Source organism: Micrasema longulum, unplaced genomic scaffold (assembly GCF_059751315.1).
Source record: "Micrasema longulum isolate JH-2025_06_02 unplaced genomic scaffold, ASM5975131v1 h1tg000930l, whole genome shotgun sequence".
Taxonomy (NCBI): Eukaryota; Metazoa; Arthropoda; class Insecta; order Trichoptera; family Brachycentridae; genus Micrasema; species Micrasema longulum.
In genome coordinates, this window is record NW_028278121.1 from 638,152 (window position 1) to 660,067 (window position 21,916).

The 21,916-nt window shown below is 31.2% G+C and overlaps 1 protein-coding gene across 1 annotated transcript; it reads right to left on the reverse strand.

Annotated features, from left to right (window-relative positions):
- Positions 1-1,315: 1,315 nt before the first annotated feature.
- On the reverse strand, positions 1,316-21,514 carry LOC148278089 (uncharacterized). Its single transcript, XM_088231907.1, has 3 exons — positions 20,575-21,514; positions 12,306-12,584; positions 1,316-1,809 (listed from the first exon to the last, which is right to left on the reverse strand). The coding sequence occupies exons 1-3, from the start codon at positions 21,035-21,037 to the stop codon at positions 1,376-1,378; spliced, it is 1,176 nt and encodes a 391-aa protein (XP_088088033.1). The 5' UTR covers positions 21,038-21,514; the 3' UTR covers positions 1,316-1,375.
- Positions 21,515-21,916: the final 402 nt, after the last annotated feature.

The window sequence follows — 21,916 nt, forward strand, 5'->3', positions numbered from 1 at the left end:
TTTCTGTAAAAAAAATATTATAACTAGTTATAATTAGTTTTATAAATTTTGTGTTTCCTATAAATGGGCGAAAGGAGTATTTTCTTTTTTTATCAATCCATTTTTACAAAAACGAACTTTATAATTTATTATACCAGTCACAAGTAACACAAAAATACTGTGAAAATGGCATATATTTATATAAATATCGGGGTTTTGGGATTTTCTTAAAAATTTTAATTTTTCTACCTATTAAGATTGGAAAATAAGTTTAGGTAGGTTCCAATATCTACGGTTGAAAATAAATTTTGTAAACCAAATGTTAACGAAAAGCGGACTGTCAAATGTAAAACGAATATCATTAAATTTCGTACAAAATTGTTGTATTATAATAAAGAAAAGGATTTCAGGAATGGACCTACCTTTGATGCAATGAGGATGTTTCAATATTGGCGCATTGGATGATGAAAGTTTACTATGAATTATGATATTTAACGATTTATTATATAATTACCTTTCACAACGACGCACGACGATTCTATGAATTCTTGTTCAGTATTTATTCTTATGTGTGTGGAATTAGTGTAATATTTCAATTATCAAATTATCATTGGTCAAGAAAAAAAGAGAAAACTCAAAGAAAAAAAAATATGTATGGGGACTCACACATCTTAAAGTTATTTTAAAAACTTTTTTATTCAATTTAAAGTTCAGTGGGTATATATTTTTTTTAAATAATTGTTTCCGAAAAGCAGTTTTCTTTTTATTATTATTTTTATAGTTTGTTTCTTTCGTTAAAATCGGTAGATTTAATTTATTTTATTTTATTACGTTTATTTCGTTTGTTTGGCAAAGAGATAAGTCCCTAAAAAAAAACTGCATCTACATTTAGGTGGAAATTAAAATAGGTGCATGAAATTTTAGTAGCAATTTTTTTTCATAATAAAATTAATTTATACGCAGGAAAAAATGAATCACAAAACTGTAAAGTTCAAATTATATTATCTCCTAATCAAAACATTAACGTAAAGAGCTCTCGGGTTTTGTTTCCGACAAGGCTGATTTGGAAATGTGTTTTAACACAAAAATACATTATAGTCCCTGGACTAGCACCTAAACCGTAAGACTGATTATCTTACCTCCATATAACAAAAGTAATAAATATACGCTGTGTTTGGTGAACCAATGCAGCTCCCTATGCATCATTAGGTGCGAAAAGGGAATGATGTAAATAATAAACAAATAATTAATTATAAAATGTTGTCCCGTGTATTGAAATATAAAATGATGAAATAAAAAATGAAATATAAGAAAATAAATTTACTAAAAGCGTGGCAATTTATTTACATAATTTATATAAATACATAGTTACGGTGATATGGTTGCATTTTTATATTTATGTTGACTCTGGACTCGCAGGAACAATCTTTTCAATCAAAGATGGCGTTCCTGCTGGGACATTAGTGCCATCTATCGCCGAGTTTCCAAACATGCAACCAAGCGGCCCGACGTAGTAGGGGGCAAAAAGCGCGGAATATGGTTGGGATCCGGGGTTAAAATAATGCGCGGGAAACAGGCCTTGTCGCTGCGCCATTTTGAGTCTAGATGTCAGTTGTTTTTTCCATTTGGTCCTTCGATTCTGGAACCATGTTTTGATCTGGACCTCTGTTAGATTTAGTGCTTTGGAAAGCTCCATTCTTTTAGAAACGCTCAGGTATTTATCCGCCTTGAATTCTGTCTCAAGTCGTTCAAGTTGTTTGGCACTGTAGGCTTGGCGTGGTTTTCTGTCCAGTCCCGGCTTTCTGGATCGTCTACATGCTTGTTTCGGAGCTAGAAAAAATATTTTGAATTAATCATTATAAATGTAAAATATGCGGTGTTAATATTGTTAATCGCAGGATAATGAAATTAATATTTTAGTGACTAGTACAAAGGGCGTCGGAGTTCAGTAATGAAAGAGTTTTATTTATTTGTCAATAGACTGTCAAACTGAGCCAATAAAAAATATATATATAACTATAACGTAGGTATAATAAATATATATATAGCGTATGTATTATTAGCCATATTTTTTTTTATAAGTTTCGTAATTTTGAAATTACTCCTAGTGTGACGTCACAAGTTCTCTTTGTTAAATTCTGCTGATTGGTAAATTGGGTTTCCGTTAACCGGAAATCTTTCAAAATAATATCATTGGTTGGTTCGGAAGTGACATCGTTCAAAGCAGTTCGTTTTTTTTCTTAAATCATACCTTTTTAAGAAACTTCACTTCTTAATGTAATGTTTTTTGCGCTTAAGAAAATATTTTTCATTTCGAATTTCCTGTAGCACTGAACTTCCTTTTTTAAAAAAATAATAATTAAAAATCTATATTGATGTGTTTTAATTTGATTTATAAAAAATCCCTAGTGGAAATGTGAAAAAATGTGGAAAAGTGACACATACTATTAGAATAATTGTTAGCTACTAATAACACGCGTCTTATCAGCACGTTGGTTTTATATTTTTGTGCAACTGTTATGGTGAAGGTGCACAGTGGGATTCGCATGTGTGTAATTAGTGGCGTCTCGAAACCGGTAGACATCAAAAAGTTAGTTAGAGGTTATGTACAATTATTAACATTTATTGAAATGTTTGACCACAAAGTTCAGGCTTTAATTTGTTGTTACTTTTGATTATCATTATTAATTAATTTTCCGGAATTATTACCAATTATTAATCCATACTTCATCTTGTCGTGAAGAGGAAGATTGAGGAAGATTGAGGAACGTAGGGGTGTCGGTAGAAGTCAGATTGTTTGGCTTTGAAACATCTGAGAATGGACCAGGATAAGTACTGAAAAGGAGCTGTTTCGCATTGTTCAGGACAGGGATGCTTTCTGCTAAGTGGTCGTCAACGTCAGAAGGACGCAACATGACACGTAAACAAGAAGAAATATGAATTGTTTGAATTATGCTTAATTTAGTTTGTTTTTCGAGAGTCGCGTTGATTTATTTATTGAAGATTAAATGTGATATCTCCTCAAACGCGTTGGTAAGTCCCAGTTGCACGGATGGACGAATGATTGTTGATGAATTCGTTGTATAAATAAGAGTTTGAGCTTCTAACAAGATGACTAAATAATGACAAAGCAGACATCACGGAGCAAACACACGAAATGTCACCAAAATTCCTCGGACGTTACATTTTGTAATGATTGTAAATTGTCTGAATAAATAATCAAAATATCCAAAACGGAATGTAATGTAATATTATGTACCTTCATATTGAACAATCAGTATTTTTTAAAGATTTAATTATCATTCTTGAGTGACAAATTTAGGGAAAATGTTTTCTAACCTGTTTAACATGTTTTAACTATTTGGGGTATTTATTAAATTTCACATCTAAAAATTGATAATCGAAAAATACGCTTCTCTTTGTAAAATAAAACCAGAACCCTGGACGAGTGTTTTAAAATTGACGGCTATTCTCATTTATAGTAAAAAATAATTGAAACTGAAAATCGAGTAGAGATTAGCCCGTATGGCTATCTACTGGATAATGTGTTGTCTATTACGTTCAACCCTTTGTTCTCTTTTTTTAAATTTTATTTATGTTATTTAAAGCTCGAAAACGATTAACTACACTTTTTACTTGCTATACCTACTTATAAATTTAAAAAAAATAGTAGTACAAATTTGTACCAGGGAATTACAATAAAAAAGTGTTTTTTTACAACCTGTATTAACAAGTTATAAACAAAAATAAATGAAAAACTCGGATATTAAACCATAAAAATATTTGAAAAAAAAGACTAACTTACTAACATAATTTTAGTAATATACCTACTGAGGTTCGTAAAGGAGTAGTAATTTCATTGAACCGAACGAGTGACAGATCCACCCAAAACTCACCCCAGGAGTAATTTTTTCAAACTTATTACTTCAAAATAGCCGAAACTACTAAAGAATGATCAAATATGTACCAACAGTAATTTGTAACATCAAATGCATTCTCATATAAAAGATATATGAGCTTTTTTACACTTGGCAAAAATTGTATCGTCAAGGAGAAAAGAGAGATGAAATTCGTTAAACGGGACTGTTGTGTATATCACGAATTACCGAGGGGGTTGAATCCCTCTCTTGTCTACTAAAATTTGGACAAACTCAAAATATTGTTAATTTTTACTCTACACTTAAGCACCATAAATTAGGTACAGCACAAAACTCCCAGGTTTGAATACAATCACATTTGATTCGAGTAATGTCACCAGAAATCGAAACCAGAATCATCAGGCTGGAAACGTCAAATTATATTTTAAGATTTTAATAGGCATTCTCATATGTCGCAAAATAATTTTCATCATTTCGCACTAACTTATCACAGACCCCAAAAATATGGCAAATATTTCCTAATGTATTTTACCTAATCCGCGATAGTCATAATTTTGTTATACACCATTCAATTGTAAATGTCGAAATTTAGCACATAATAAATATTGTCGCCTCAATCGAAAAATATTTGTTCAAAATTTATCAGTGGTAACATAAATAATTATAAGAATGACATGTATGTGTGAAAACTATCAGTATTTAAAATTATTAATGCCTTTATGCCATCAAACACAACATATTGTAGATAATAACTATATATAAAAAGAAAACTCATGAAATTTTCAGCGCATTAAGGTAAACAATATCTTGTTTAAAATAAACAAAATTAATCTTTTTTTTTTATTACTCATAACAAAACGTTACATAAATCAAGTTGTCATCATACTTTCACGTAACAACCTGAAGTTATAGAAACAAAACATGCGTTTAGTTCATGTCGATCTACATACATGCATAGGTGCATTTTTTGTTATATGCGTCTTTATTTATTTATGCTTTATTAAGTCGATTCATAACATCTTGAGAACTGACATGAATTTTAATAATATCACAATAATTTTATCAAAATTCCTCAATAACAAATATTTTAATCTTTTCAATCTCTTTTACTTCTTCGGGTTATTCATTGTACAGATTGTACGTTTATTAACGTAAGTATTACTGTTAATGACTTTGTATAAAATTTGCAGTTACTACCCTGTCCAAAAACATCGCATGACGAAATACTTCTGTAAGGGCTGCAAAAGAGCCATTTGAGGCAAACACGCTGTTTCTGTGTGCAGTAGCTATATCGTGTAGGTTAATATCAAAACTATTCAAACCACTCGATAGATTAAATAATTAAGATTGCTATATAACGTATTTTTTTAGAAAAAAGATTAAATAAATATTAATGTTCTGTTTCGTAGTCTGGACAGACGAATGGTAATTTACACCGCCACTCTAATAAAATTTATATTTATATTATTGTTTTTACAATTTTCGTTTCTAAATATTCATATTTTCTGTATGCGAAATATGTGTCTGTGGATATCAAAATTGGTTAAATCCGAAATTGGTAAAAAAAACATTTTTTGTGGAAACACGATTAAAAGTTTAGTTTTACATAGAATACTTATTTCAAAAATGGGAAAATCCAATATAATACCATAATAATTGTTGTCAGAAGTTTGATTTTATATCAAAATCGACAACATCCACTCAATAACACTCAATAATACTCAAAAACACAATAACACTCAAATAACACAATAACACTTAAAACGATTAGTTTTAATTATTTTTTACTTCGTAAAAGTGACAACCCTGACACTGACATTCAATGACAGATTAGATCAAAACTGGTTAAATCCACGAATTAATTTTATCAAAACTAGTTAAATCCATTCCGATATAGCAAAATGAGTAACATCCAAATTATATATAAGTTTTACAAGGAAACTAAGTCTAATCGATCAAATCAAATAACGTAGAATACTTTTATTACCTACGTCAGACCTACATATAGTCTAAATAACAATTTAGTCGAATAGCAATAATCAGTTTCAGAAAAGTGTTTTTTGTGAAAAAATGCTTAGTCTGGATATATCCATTTTTGATGTTAACCGACACATATGTAAAAACTACACTTTTTTTTCAAATAAATGAAAAAAAAATAATGTGGATTCGGGAAATTAATAATTGGAATTCTTTAAGATTTAATTTCAAAACGCACTAGAGCGTCACTGCGCTGCACTGCGCGACGCGTCGCAGCAACACAAAAAAATGTTTTCATTACTTCGGATTTAACAAACCGCACTAGAGCTGCGCTGCACTTCATACAAAATTTAATCGCGCAGCGCCGCTCATTTGCAGGAACGCTCTAGTTCTGTTCGACCTTTAATAATATTCTTATTCAAAAACTTTCTGCGCCACGGGACCACAACCCGAAAATAATGTCATCGTATAATTTATAGTAAAACGACAATATGCATTTTTATTTAATTTTTTGCACCACAACAAGCCAGGACACCCAATTACAGTGGTTAATTACATCACAGAACACCGTAACAGTTTTAATTGTATATTGTTTTTTTATTTTTTTATTTAATACGTACTGTTATTTGGCATATGATTTATTGCTCCTATTCCTTATATTTCTTACTATAATTGAGTGAATTTCTAGAAAACATAACTCAATTATCATTTCAATTATGCTTTTATATATATATATATATATATTATTTTTCTGTTGATTTAAATCATGCTCTTATTTTGTGTTATTTTTTTTTAATACTACTATATTTTACTATTATTTTGTTGATTTTAATGATACCACTATTTTGTATATTTGATTATGTGTGATTCCTAATTTTGTATAATTTATATTTTAAAAATTATTTCTGAATATCTTTTTTGCATTGTATTCTTTGGAATTTGATTATTTATTACATTTACCTTTTTTTCTAGATTGTGATTCTATGTCGTTACAATTTGATCTTATTAATTTTACTATGTATTTTTATTGTTATTTATTGTGGCTTGACACGGGCATAGCCTAAAAAGCCTTTATAAGTTCATAAATATGTAATTTTGTAATTTTGAATGAATAAATAAATAAATAAATTAAAATTAAAATATGACCTTACAATTAAAACACATTGCAAAAAGACATTTTTGGATTAAAATAAAGTAATAGGCAGAAACTCTGAGTTAATAATTCAAATACCAATTCTTCAAAATATTAGTTAAGCAAACCAAAGTATTGACTATAAACTGCATACTAATTCTTAGATATTTAAAACCCTACAAGTCAACATTAGATGTCAGCGCATCTGGTATTGGAAGCGGTTGTTTGTTGACAGATTTTGAAAAATGAGGTTTGTATTGTTGACTTCTTTAAATAAGATATATTGTCGTCATGTCGTGATGCAGTTTATGGGTTTATGTATTATCGTGTCGCATTCAGGGTAAAGACGCTAATTACGAGCCTAACGAACCCTTTTATGAGATGTTAGCATGCTTGTTACCGCTTTTCATGAAAATCAAACAAAGAAGATTGGTTCTCAACTCCACGTGGAAAAAAAAGAAGCAAAAAATAAACAAAAAAGATTTTTTTTCAGGGAACAACCCGCTAAGCTTTTATTTTAGAGGCTTTCTAGCAGGTAGAGAAGAGAAGATATGAAGAAAAGTTTTAAAAAATACACCACAACACCCAGACCAGTGGCGAAAAATTATTTCTTTGATTTTTTTCTCGCGATGCCAGTTTCAAAGTTGGCCGTGTAATCAACTGCGCCACGGCGCCTTTACGTTGGGTGTTGTTTTTATTGTATCCAGCCCGATGAATAATGCAGCTCTGTGCGTGAAATAGAACCAGAACACTGGACGAGTGATTTCACTCGATTGTTGCTCTCGGGTAAAATGCTGAATATGAAAGTGGAGTGATGATATGTCTACCGCATCGTATAATGGTTGTCGCGTTTGCCAACTCTCAAGGTCCCGGTAGGGTGATCGTGGAATAATAATTTTAAACTTCACTTTTTCTATGTTCCTGGACTGGAACTTGCAGCGTCAGACTGCTCAAAGGGAAATGATAATGATGATGAGATTTTTTTCTTAATCACTGTGCAGAATGGTGTATGCTAAATACCAAATCTTTTCTTCTTTCAAATCTCAATAGTTACACACTTTTCAGTAAAATTTTGCACCGAAATATTTTTGTACGATAATGAAAAAAAAACAACTTTTACATTATAATATCATCAAAATTATAAAAAAGCTTACTATTTTTTTAATATTTAATTTGTATATACAACTATAAGCAATTGTATTTTTGAGTTTTTCATACCTAATTTCTAAATTGTGTAACTGGTTTTTACATCCATCTCTGCTAAAAAATAAAATACCAGTTGACTGTCCAATCTTGATGTTCAATTGAATTACATTTTATTTTGGTTTGTTTTATGTATCTCATTAATTTTTGCATACTTGTTCCATTGAAATAACTAAAGAATTTAAAAAGACACCATAGGATATAATAGATTTTTCTTATTATTATTGTGGCTTTAAAATACATTCCCAACATAATACATTTTTACCTACAGTAATAATGTTTGTTTAAAAAAATACACGAAATTTTGTCAATGTTTACGAAAACATTAATTTATTTTTTAGTATAAAAATAATAATTTAATATTTTCTACATCAAAATAATCACCATTGGATATAATACCGGCCTTTTTTTCAATCCTGAAAACATTTTTGGTGCAATTTTTTTTATATGGCTTTTAGTTCCGTTAGCAACTCGGTTTGTATCTCCTGTATAGTCGCAAAACTTCGTCCTTTCATACATTTATGTAGTCCACTTTATCTTTGAAAACAGGAAAAAGTCGCAGGGGGCTAAGTCCGGTGAATACGTTAGCTGGGGCATAAAGGCAATCAGTTTTTTTGGCAATAAATTGCGAACAAGCAAATTGTACCTTTGGAATTTCAATTTGCATATCACACCAACATATGTTTTACTAGTTTGTATGTCATTAATATGTGCACATTGTGCATCAATCTAGAAAACAAATAGACTTTGACAATTGGGAAATATCACGTACTTCAAATACCGATAAAAATGCATGAAATAGATTGAGAATAATCAATTTTATACTAAAAATCAATGTGGAGAAATGTTTTCATATAGAACTTTAAAAAATAAAATTAAAAATAACATGTCCGTAGAAAAAGCGACATGTTTGGCATTGATAGTTGTGACGTCACAAATTAAAAAAGAAAAAACTTCTTCTAATAATTGTAAATTTTTTTACTGGACATTATTTCATTGACCCTTATTACTTTGAAAATGTTGAAAAAAACGTGGTATTTCCCTATTGCGTATTTAAATTTTAAATTTAAAGATTACGTGTATGTTTTTTATCGAACCTCGTATGCCTCTGTAATATTAAACCCCATGTCATGAATCGCACTAATATTCGATATTTCACGACTCTTTCTTAAACAAACATTAAATGTGTCTGTTTTCGTGGCATAAAACAATGCAAACACCACACTCCCACTAACTGCCAGTTGACAGTTTAGTTATCAGCCAATTAAGTGCTGTACTCTTAAATCGTTAATACTCGCTTACATTGGCATTTAACTTGAAGGTAAACTTTAATGTTTGTCCAGTAAGATGGGTTGTTGGAACAAGCCTAGCTGGCTAACGACACACAGCATAACTTAGTATTATGTGCGAAGTTCACACCTTATTTTTCTCGGAAGAGATACCTGTATAATGCAGTACGCGAGAGATGTGTATTTGAAGATGAACAGAGAGTAGCCTTTTAAATGACCCTGATTTTTAAAGAATTTTAAATTTATTAGAAAAAAAGCAATAAATTTTCACCATAGAGCATACATTTTGTAGCATTTTTGTCCCAAAGTTATCAAATAAAATGTCTACATACAAAAAAAAATGGTTTTGTTTTCTTTGATAGTATTTTTAGTGGCAATTTTATTGTGAGTAAATTTTTTTTTCAGATCGGGGTTGCTTTTTGCCTTATTCAATATGTACTCTTACATGGCTTGGTGAAGATTTGAATCTTCACTTATTTATTAATACATTTGTAAAAAAACACTTTAACTTTAAAGTTATTCGTCGATCGGTGTCGAGATTACTTCCTCATTACTTCCTGTTATGATTCATATACATGCCGGTATTTCTTATACATCAACTCTCGCTGCCTCCATCTACCATGGAATCACTTCTCTACAATACCGCAGAGTATGCGGACAAACTACTGCTTCACAAAATTATGACAGGAATAGTTGACTGTGCAGAATCACTAAGTTTAATAACAATATATGTTCTAGACAGAATTTGTAGATGGTACCACCTGTTTCATAAAGCAATAAGTAAAACATCGTATGTTAAAAATGCTTTTTTCATAAGACTTTTTCAGTGTACAATAAAAAAACTAAAGATATAGGATACACAAACAAACATAACTCTGTAAGATTTGAAATTGACACTAAAAATGCATTACGTAACTTAGTAGACATTATAATAATAAATATGTACATCTTCTTTCGCCTTCTTATCCTCTCTTCATGCATCCTCGTCCAAATTCTGCCCAATTTGCAATAACTTAAAAACGATCGATCTAAATATTTGGAAATTCATGTGACCAGAGTTCAGATAAACGGAGTTCTACTGTATGTATTTCTAGAGGTCCGTAAATATTACGACGTCTATACAGGGTGTTTTTTAAACCCTGTCACATCCAAAATTACGATGATCAATATAGGCAAGAAGACATATTAGGATATTCAAAAAATATTTGGAACGAAGAAAATTTATAAAAAAACAAATGGTTGCTTACTTCTTCAGGAGAGAAGCGAGAGCGCGGGCGTTTACGTTTATCAGACACCCCCTCCTCGTTTCTCCCCTGCAGAAGTTAGGAACAATTTGCTTTTTTTATTTATTTTAAGATTTTAGTCGTTCAAAATTTTTATTTAAATGTGGCAATATGTCTTTTTGCTCATACTTATTATTGTGGTTTCGGATGTGACATGGTTTAAAAAACATCCCGTATATATGATAGGTTTATTTGAAGTTATAATTTGACGATAGTGACTGATTATTATTTTATCTTATTTCTCCAACTAACCACTTGATTAATAACAGAATCCATATTGTAATCATTGTGAAAAATGACACGGAAGAATAACAAATCGACCCGTGAGTATTCCTTTATATTCACAGGAGGGTGAAGTGTGGATCAGAAGTGGTTTCAGTAATTGCATTACACCTCCCTTTCGTATGAGATTGAAACACGCGATCCGTCTATTAGCCACCTCCACGCGAGAAAAAGCTCACTGATGTTGGTAAAAGCTTCACATGGATCGTTTAAGCTCGCATCCTCCGTCTAGCTCGAACGCTACTCCTGACTGAAGCAAAAAGACCACCAAAAATACGTAAGATACTCGTAATTTAAGGAATGCAGCTGCTAAAAAAAATGCAAAAATTTAAAATCATAATTTATAGTAGAACAACAATCTAAAAACCGATGGACTTTTTCTCTTAATTTTACGAATTTTAAACTTTCTTATAAAATGGACGTCAGGTGGTACTTAAATTCACTAATTTGAAATAACTAGTGACCGGTTTTATCGCTTTCACGATATCTTCAAGACTGGTATCTTATTTATTAATTCAAATATGCTTTTAAAGTACAAAATCAATAATATGAAGAGTTAAAAATAATAATAACAAAATAAAAAAAATATCAACAAAATTGAAAATTTTTTCAAATTTATGTTAAATATTTAAAAATATTATTAAGCATTGTCTAGTATGTAAGTTAAAAAATCGCGAATTATTATTACAATCAATGCTCGCTGGTATTAGCTCCTAATAGCATGTTTTCTATCAGTATGACGGTTACTTATTTTTGGGAAGGTTTATAGTAGGATTTGCGCAGTAGGTAGTACGTCTCGAAGTCGGTAGGTGGTTAAATAAAATTTCAATATTACCCATATTTTCACATTAAAATCAACCAATCAGTTGCTTTTCAGCTTTCCAACCCCTTCCTGCCCTTATCTCTTCTGATCCTTCACCAACCACTGAGTAATTAATAAACGCAATTAGTGCATGTTTGGAGCCAGTGGTTGTCGAATTCCTTAAACTGTGTCATAAAACATTTTCGTCAATGCTACGTACGTAAATTATAGAAATGGTGAAATTACTGTGTATTTTAGTAGTCACATATTAATGTAGTAAGGGTCCTGACGAAGAGACTAATAGGTCTCGAAACCTGTAGATATTAAAAAGTCGGTAAGTGGTTTTATACGGATATATTACAATAATTTCAAGCTTAAATTATGATGTTTTTATAGTAGTTTTTGTTTCTAGATTCATGCTAAATCACGGTAAAATAAAATTATTTCAAATCATGCTTTGAAAAAACATTGTTTAAATACCTTGAAGATCTAAAAGTTGTGATGATGGCTTTCCTGTGGCTCCGAACCAGTTTCCATAAAACAATGAAGATGCTGGACTACTCATGAGTGATCCTGATGGGAATCTCGAGAGACCTTGCATGTTTCTCCAGTCCAGTTCTGATGATGGGAGGGCCGATGGATGGACTCTGTTGTAGTGAAGAATGTCCAGGATAGATGATGGGTTGTTGCTGGTACAAGATGGTGGAGGAGTTCGAAAGGATGCTTCGTAAGGAGGAATCAGAGTGGAAGGAGAGTGTTCTGTAATCAATCATTACAATTTTAAAATAAAAATAATTAGCGTCTGTTTTTAAGCACTTATTAATTAGTTTATTGCCTACAGAATTGTAAGCTACTTCAAGAATTTAGAAATCAATGTTTACTCTGTTCTGCGCAGTACCGTGTAAAAAAAATAGGTAGGGGAATGTGGGGCTAGTTGTTACGGGGGCAAGTTGTTACATTCTAAATAAATCCCCCACCACTAGGTTCTGTGACGTACGTGTCGCACATCATGTCTAGTCATAGTGTTCGCAACGCTCGACGCGTAATTCAATGAAAATCGATAATAGTGTATTTCGTATCTGAAAGTAAATTTCGTTGATTGATTTTGAAGATTAATTGTTCACCAACTATAAGAGGTAAGTTGATTTAAAGTAAATTCGTAAAACTTTACATGTCTCTGCTTACATTCAGATAATATATCGAAATTTTAACACTATCCGTTTAATGCTTTAACAATTTGTTTTTATTTTGGATCAGAGAGACTAGTTGTTACAACAATGGGGGAGAAAGTTGTTACAGTAACAACTAGCTCCACAACGTTTCCCTTTTTCTTCAAATGGCATATTTATATAAAATTATTAAACCATTTATTATTATTGTTTGAGATTTTATATAACAATGAAACGGACATATAAAAAGAACAATAGAGGTGAAATATCCGAGAAGACCTACAAAAGAGCAGCTAAAGAAGTTATAGAAAAAAATATATATTCGAAGAGCTGCCGAAGCATACAAAGTAAATTTTATGATATTACACGTTACATAAAACGTCAAGAGAATGGTTCAACCACATCTAACATAGTGGGTTACAACAAACCTCAGCAAATATTTTCTGTCGATAAGGAAAAGGAGCTTACAGCATACATAAGCTTTTACTATTATATTATAACATGGTATTATATATATATTCTACATATTATTGTTAACAATTACATACATGTTTGATTTTTGTTTAAGTTCGTAACAACATGCCCCCACCTTGTAACAACTTGCCCCTGTGTGGGGCACATTGTTACAGGTTTAATATATTCTTTGAAATATTTTTAATGGAATCGGCAATTACTTCGTAACATTTCATTATACATTATTATAAAAATAAAACTTTTTTATTAGTGTTACACAATTTTTATTCTTTTACAAAAACATTGCTATAGTTTCGGGAGAGCACTCCTCCCACCGACGAGCGATATAAAACTAATATAGTAAACACAGAATATTGTTCACAATGTCATAGAATTTAAACAAAAAATAAACAAATTAATCAGTGAAACTTAGAGCGGGGGGGGGGGTATGCTAACACCTTAGATAAGTGGAAAAAAACCCCCCTGCTCTAAGTTTCACCGATTATTTTGTTTATTTTTTGTTTAAATTCTATGACATTGTGAACAATATTCTGCGTTTACTATATTAGTTTTATATCACCCGTCGATGGGAGGAGTGCTCTCCCGAAACTATACTAGTATTCTTGTAAGATAATAAAAAATGTGTAACACTAATAACAAAGTTTTATTTTCATGATAATTTATTTTTTCAAATGCTATAATTTTTTTCGTGGACCTTGTATGAACACATGTAAATTGTTTTATTTTATTTTAATATATGAACATTAGGATATAATCAATATGATGTGACTCAAAATAAACAGTGGTCAGAAATTCAACTTTTGATTTTTTTGTACCAACAAGCCCCTCTATTTACTATATTAAAAGAGAACAACGCTAGATAGGTTTTATTGTATGAAATTTTAGAAAAATATTAAATGGTATACTATTTTTTTCTGAAATTCAAAGCACGACATCAAAATACTTTATAAAATCGTAACAAAAAATGATCACTATCTCTATCATATTATCAGAACAATAAAGGGCATTTGATTAACAAAAAGTATTATAATATTAAATTAAAAATAAACATAAGTTGCGTCCGTTCTTTTTTTTTTAATAAAGAAAACAACAAAAAAAATACAGTGAATTAACCAATAATTATCTTTCATTATTTTACAGCAAATTAGTCAATAACTCAAAGCATCTTCAGCAAATATCGTCTGTAGCTTGGCCACCCTTATTTTCTATATTAAAAGCATAGGGCTGATAATACGATACATAAAAATAAAAAAAAAGTTATTTTAGCTTAGTTTAGTTTAAGTCTATTCACAAATAAAAAATGAAAATTATAATACACTAAACCTCTTTATCGGAGCACCAATGCAGTGCCCTATGGATAGGAAAGCGATGATGAAAATAAATACTTAAATTGGAATAAAAAAAAAAAAATGTCATGAAATGAAACGAAATGAAATGAATTAAAAAATATATATATTTATATATATCAAAAGTATTCTCACATTAAATACGTTGTAATCCCTGAGCAAACGTAAGACCGTTTTCACACCCCAGTAAAAATAACAAAGGGTGGATTCATTTTTATTGCATTATCATGATTTTATTTCAATAATATTATAAGTACGTCCAAATGTTTGAAGACTGGCTGAATTTTATTTCTTGAGAGTTATTTAGATCTAAATTTGTTGCAACAGAGAGGAACAATTTTTCGACTGGTTTACATGATTGTTATTTTATGGCTCGTCAACAGATTTATTTATTTTTTTGCACCACAACAGGCCAGGAGGCCCAATTACAGTGGTGAATTATACCACGGAACACTCAGGCTTGAGAAAAATCACGTTTTGATTATTTTTTGTGTTCTCACCGGGAATCGAAGCCGGAACCTTCCATGCGTGGGTCAAGAGCCTTGACCACTACACCACAGAGGGCGCCTCCGACTGAAAAAGAGGGCTGCAGAAAAAAGAGACCACTAGAGGACGAGATGAGGACTTTGCTGTCAACCAATCCTCAAGATTGAAACTGCGAAGAAATATGAAAACAACCTAGCTTATGATAAGGCGAGGTGTACCATTTTTTTGTAATAATAAGTTAAAAATAGATTACAGTTTACCTATTTTCAACAAGAGTTGTTTTAACTCTTATGTGGATGCGATGTCACAATAGCCTACATACAATACAAGACTTGATAAATAGCTCTAATTTCTTAAAAAGATTAATTCTTATTTTTCGTAATTTTCAAATGGATATTTTCACATGTTGGATTTCATGTATTGGATTTTAATACATTTTTTTTTATCTCGCTACTCGAAGAATGAATGTGACGCCAATATAGCGATATATCTGTATGAGAGAGAACACTAGGATAGAACTCAGAACAAGGAAGATAGAGACGCTGTTCTGTGGCCGGTGTTTGTGTGAAACAGATTCAGCCGGTTATTGATAATGATGAGGGACTCGCGCATGTAAGATGACCGGTGTATTTATGATTTTAATTTATTTTTTTAGATAACGAGGCTGAATTAAATGTTTGTTTTTATAAATAATGGAAAAAAAACAGTTTGTCTCTGTGTTTTTTTTATTAAAATGTCTAAACTTTAGAATATTCCGAGTTTTGATTGTGGTAAAGCGATGTTACATCACCGTTCGCAAAATAATTATTTACCTTAGAGTTAAAACAACAAGAACTTTCAAAATTATTTGTAAAGTTCTTGAAATCAATATATTTAGGTAAATTATAAGAACACATATTTTTATTTTTACAAAAAAAAACGTGCGGCATTCTTTTAGAATCAATTTAGTGTTTTTTTCTGGCAATACTAGGTTTTTTTTTTTCGTTTTGTTAAATTATCTGCGAACAAACCGTAAATCATCTACAACGTTCACGTCTTTCGAAGTTCTGTGATCCAAAAGACCCGATTTCACCAATTTAAAAATGTATCACTTGACGTTTAAAGTGTTTTATGTTATTATTTCTGTTTTTAAAAATATAATTTATAAAAACAGAAATAATAACATAAAACACTTTAAACGTATAATATAACAACCCCAAATAACTCGTTAACCATTTGTATTTTTTTTTAAATAAACGCATTTACTGAAATGTTAAATATTCCTTTAATTTAAAATACATAAAGTCAAATGTTAAGTATTCCATAAATACAATTTTAAAATATATATATAAAAAAGTTAATAGATTAATTATTAGTCTGAATGCTAATTTTGTGTCTATCTAGCTTGAATGGGGAATTTCAATTTTTTATTATTACTTTTCAATAAGCAAACAATTGCAATTATAACAGTTTAATTATTTTTCCGTGCGACGTTGGATGATTTTTCTACAAATTTAAAATACACATCCCCTCGCGTCGCGGACTCACGAACCAGTGGTCCAAAGTTCAAACCCAACTCTACCCCAATATTATTCTCATTTTCTAATTGTAAGTTATTTACAACTCGTTGAAAATGGTCGTTAAATCAAAATATTTGGGAAAATCATAAAAACGCAATTATTATTATTTTTTATTTTTGTTACCTTTATAAATTTGGGACAAACTGCACGTATCATTATTATTTATATCACTACAGAGATGGGTAGAATTTTTGTTTCAAGATTATGGATATTCGAGCGTTTACAGGGCTTATGACCTGTCATAGGTTGGGTTCAAGTGGCCACTTTTATGTAGAATTCTACAACATTCCCCATTCCGCTTATTAGCGAATATCCATATCGGTGACATTTTTGGTTTTAGTATATATGTCATTTAGTATATACATACCAAAATAATATTGTGCACGTATCATGTTACCGAGCCATAGTCGTTCGCAATGTTTATTAGTGACGCCAGTGACGTGACGCCAACTGTGAGCCATTTTGTATGTGTTCGTTTTTAATCCAGAAGTTTCTGAATGAAAGTTTATTGTTTTTGCGTTGATAGTTAGAATCCTAAAAATACGCTTTAAATTTTCAATACATTTTTAACGTTATTTCTAAGTTGTTAAAATAATCTTGTATTTGAGGACGGAAATATCGCATTTTATTTTGTCCAATCAATTAAGAATAAGTAGAAATTGTATCTCAGTAGGTACGTCATTTGGATAGTAGTTATGCCTTTACGAACCCGCACCTCATTTGCTTAATCTAAACATTTAATACACACAGCAAATTATTGACTAAAGATCTGTAACCCGCAAATCCATATAGTTGGCATTGGTGGCCTCCGTGGTGTAGTGGTCAAGACGCTTGACTCACGCACGGAAGGTTCCGGGTTCGATTCCCGGTGAGAACACAAAAATTAAAATGTGATTTTTCTCAAGCCTGGGTGCTCTGTGATGTAATTCACCACTGTAATTAGGCCTCCAGGCCTGTTGTGGTGCAGAAAAAAAATAATAATAAAAAAAAAATATAATAATAAAAAAATAAAATAAAATAAAAAAATAAATAAAATAGTTTTAAGTTTTATAGAAAAAAATCAAGGCTCATGAACTATATAACGTTATAAATTTTATTTTCAGAGCACTTTCACAATAATAAAAATAACAAACAAACAAACAAACATTATGTATCTTTTTTGGGTGATACCGTGTATTTTGGATTTGATCCGACGTTTCGGCTACCATTGCAGGAGCCATCTTCAGGGAAAACTGAAATGGTAGCCGAAACGTCGGATCAAATCCAACATACACGGTATCACCCAAAAAAGATACATAATATTGATAACAGTGACCGTGAAAACCTTCGCACCTATTAAACAAACAAACCATCACGCCGTTTCCCCGTAAGGGTAGGCAGAGAGGATAGAACGCCACAACACTCTATCTTTGCATACAGATCTCGCTTCCTCTACATTCATACATTTTCTCATGCACGCGCGCCGATTATTCCGACTTTTGACATGTCCATCTTTAAGTATTTGTTGGATTTGGTCATGCCATGTCTTTCTCGGTCTTCCTCTATTTCTGCATCCATCAACATTCGCATTGTAAATATTCTTAGCCGTTCTCTCGCTGTCCATTCGTCCTACATGTCCAAACCAGCGCAGAGCTCCTTTCTTGATTTTGTCGATAATGCTTGTCTCAGCCTTACATAATGTACGGATCTCAACATTTGTGCATCTATCGTACATAGTTTTACCACACATTCGCTTGAGAGATCGCATTTCGACAGCATTCAGCTTACTTTCATCCCTGTTTTTCCAAGTCCATACTTCGCTCCCATACATCAGGGATGGGACCAGGACTCCGTTGTGAACTGCCAATTTTGCCTCTTGTGACAAGCATTTATTTGCCAAGGTCGATTTAAGTGCACCGTTCACTCTGTTCCCGGCACTCACCCTCCTTTCAATATCTTTCTCAGTCATTCCATCCCTAGTGAACATACTTCCCAGATACACAAATTCCTCTACTTGTTTTAGTATAACTCCATTCACAGTGATTTCACATTTAGTCGTACTTATATTTTTTATAATATATTTTTTTAAATATTTTCTGTGCTTATATACTATAAATGGTTAATTGTTATTACTACATTATGATAATTTGATTTCCGATCAAATGTCATCTAAACAAATCAGATTATTTAAATGTTTTACAAAAATTAAATCTTAATAATTATTTTTAAAAATCTATATACATTGAATTAAAATAAAAAGTCACTACAACTACAAATGTATTAATAAAGAAAAAATCTAAAACAGTTTTGCATGTTTTGTAATTCTTATAGAATTGGGGATATATTTTATATTTTTATGCTTTCGTTATAAACCTGTTTTATAAATAATATGTTGAGTTTTTACAAATGTTTGTAGACAAACACAGGAAAAAAAACATCCTTGAAATATAGACAGAATGATGAATGTTTAGCAGTCAATAAAAAGGCCTTTTAATCCAGCCACTGATAGATCATAGGCCCTTTAAATGCTTATACTTCCATATTCCCTTCTCTCAATTGTTCTTCATTTTAAATATTTCATGTTGCGGTCTTTGTTATTTTTTATAAACGATATGATGTTTATTCGATTTTATTATTGGCAAATATTTCGACAAGGAGAATAATGAGTTTTTTTTAGAAACCATTGCATTTTCAGGGTTCATGTTTGGCTATTTGCTGCATGAAGTAATCACTTGACTCACTATTTTTTCTCTGTTAAAATTCCAGTTTTTTTAAATTATTTCATCAAAAATTTAAAATAGGACTTCCGGCTAAAATTTTCTTCACTCGCTTTCAGTATAACAGAGTTCCATGTAAGTGAACAAATTTGGTAGAATTTCATATTTTGTAATGAGAGATTTAAAAATTAGTCGAATTATTGAAAAGGTTATTATACGAATGAATGTTACACAGCATGTTAAGTTACCACTTGAAACAACCAATAATAGCTATCAAGCCTCATAAATGCATTAAATTCTATTTAACAAAACATATTTATTTTCAATTTGTTTCTTTTTTGGGTGATACCGTGTCTGCTGGATTTGTTCCGACGTTTCGGCTACCATTGCAGGAGCCATTCAAGACAAGATAAGAATCCCCTGGAAACGGAAACTGTTTATAAACTAAGTTGCTAAGGATGTGATAAAGTGTTCGTAAGATAAACAGGGCGCAGAGCAAAGAAAAGGATTGACGAACACAAAATAGCGTGTAATCTTGGGCATCCTGACAAATCTGCAATAGCAGAACACTTTATAGACACCGGACAAATATTTCGGCCTTTGAACCAAAATTTTTGCATAAACCCAGTAATTACAGTGCACGAATAATAAAAGAGACAATTGAAATACTGACACTCAAATAACACAAACAAAGACGACGGGCTAAAATTAAACTCAACATGATTCCTAGCACTACATTCTACAAAAATGAATAGAAATCTGCCTACTGCCAACTGCGATATAGTACAAATTACTAGTACTTAAACACATACTTTTTTCTACAAAACACTCAATTTACCCTGAAGATGGCTCCTGCAATGGTAGCTGAAACGCCGGAACAAATCCAACATACACGGTATCGCCCAAAAAGAAACAAATTGATAACAGTGACCGTGAAAATTTTTGCACCTATATTTATTCTCCATCTCGATTGACATAGTTATCAATGCCGTAATTAATTAATAATTGTTGAAAATTACCTAGTGCAAGAGACCTTTCAGATCCAACACCTGATTTATGGCACTCATCATTGTTTATTTTAAAGTTTAGAGGAGGTTGTGGTGATACACTGTCATCCAATCGTTTGAGTCCATCAACAGATAAATTGGGTTTATTGATACCTAATATATTGTCGATAGAAAACTTTTTACTTTGGAAATTAGTGATAACACTTTTGGTTGTCGAAATTTCTTCATCGTCTCTTGTGAACGCAGATTTCTTGTCAAAAACAAAATGCAGTGTTTTTTTTTCATTAGTTTCAACTTCTGGAGTAAGCCTGTCTTCTTGGTGATTGATAATGTCTATGCTGTTATCGTAATCTGACTCATAATTGTACTCTGTTGCTTCAGCACTAAGATGACTTTCTGATCCATCTTCCGGAGAAAGAGATGAAGCGTGGTAAAAGATGCCTGATTCTTCTAGAGTACCCGGTTCTGCTTCCATAGCAATGATGTAATGCGCAAAAGTTGACAATTGCAGAGTCGAAACTAAGACTTCAAAAATTCACATTGATTAAGTTGATTTAAATTGAAAAATTAAACGGCAACGTAACAAGTATTCACTCTCAATTTCCTCAGTTTTACATAAAGAAGAAATTTTCCTGACAAAATGTTAGAATTTTACGAATTTTCACGTGAATTTTCATAAATTTTAAATGTTATATTAGACAAAAAAATCGATGAAAATTGTTTAAAAATTAACACCAAAAACGATCACTAAGACAAAACATCTAGTAAAAAAAAAGTTATTTAATAAAACAACTAGACATTACACGTTTAAATAATTTCAGTGTACCATTTTAAAAAATACCGAAAAAACACTGGTTTACAAATTTAAACTTTCATTTCTCAGTATGATGAACAACGTGTTTTTCAAATACGCTTTTCACGTTTTTTTTATTTATAATCTTTCGCGGGTCATATCCGGTTTAGCGCCACTTAATGATTGAGCGGGCGGCAGCTTAACAGGTAGCTATGGCAGTTTCCGGAGGTTTAGCGGGCGGCACCGCGAGGCGGGGCTTAGCCCCCTCCCCTACGCTTTCACGGGTGTTAAATCCACCGAATGGAATTTGAACAGTTCACAGTAATACAACGAAGGAAGACAATTATTCTAATAAATAAGAAAATGAATATTATTATCATGGCCACCGTACTTACTCAAATTCATAAGTTTAAGACACCGAATTCAAAACAGAAGTAAGAACCGCACAATTAATTAAAAACAAATATCAACTTTTTTATCAGTGTTAAAATTCTCACGTCCTTTCAAAAAATCTAATAAAATGTGTCTTCTAAATTACTTAATAGAATTTTAGAAAAATTT

Excerpts from the sequence above, each read along its gene's own strand:
- LOC148278089 (XM_088231907.1), bottom strand. The coding sequence starts at position 21,037 with ATGGAAGCAGAACCGGGTACTCTAGAAGAATCAGGCATCTTTTACCAC. Across the intron at positions 12,585-20,574 it reads TGAAAGGTCTCTTGCACTAG|AACACTCTCCTTCCACTCTG; the intron begins GTAATTTTCAAC and ends GATTGATTACAG. Across the intron at positions 1,810-12,305 it reads ACAACTTTTAGATCTTCAAG|CTCCGAAACAAGCATGTAGA; the intron begins GTATTTAAACAA and ends TATTTTTTCTAG.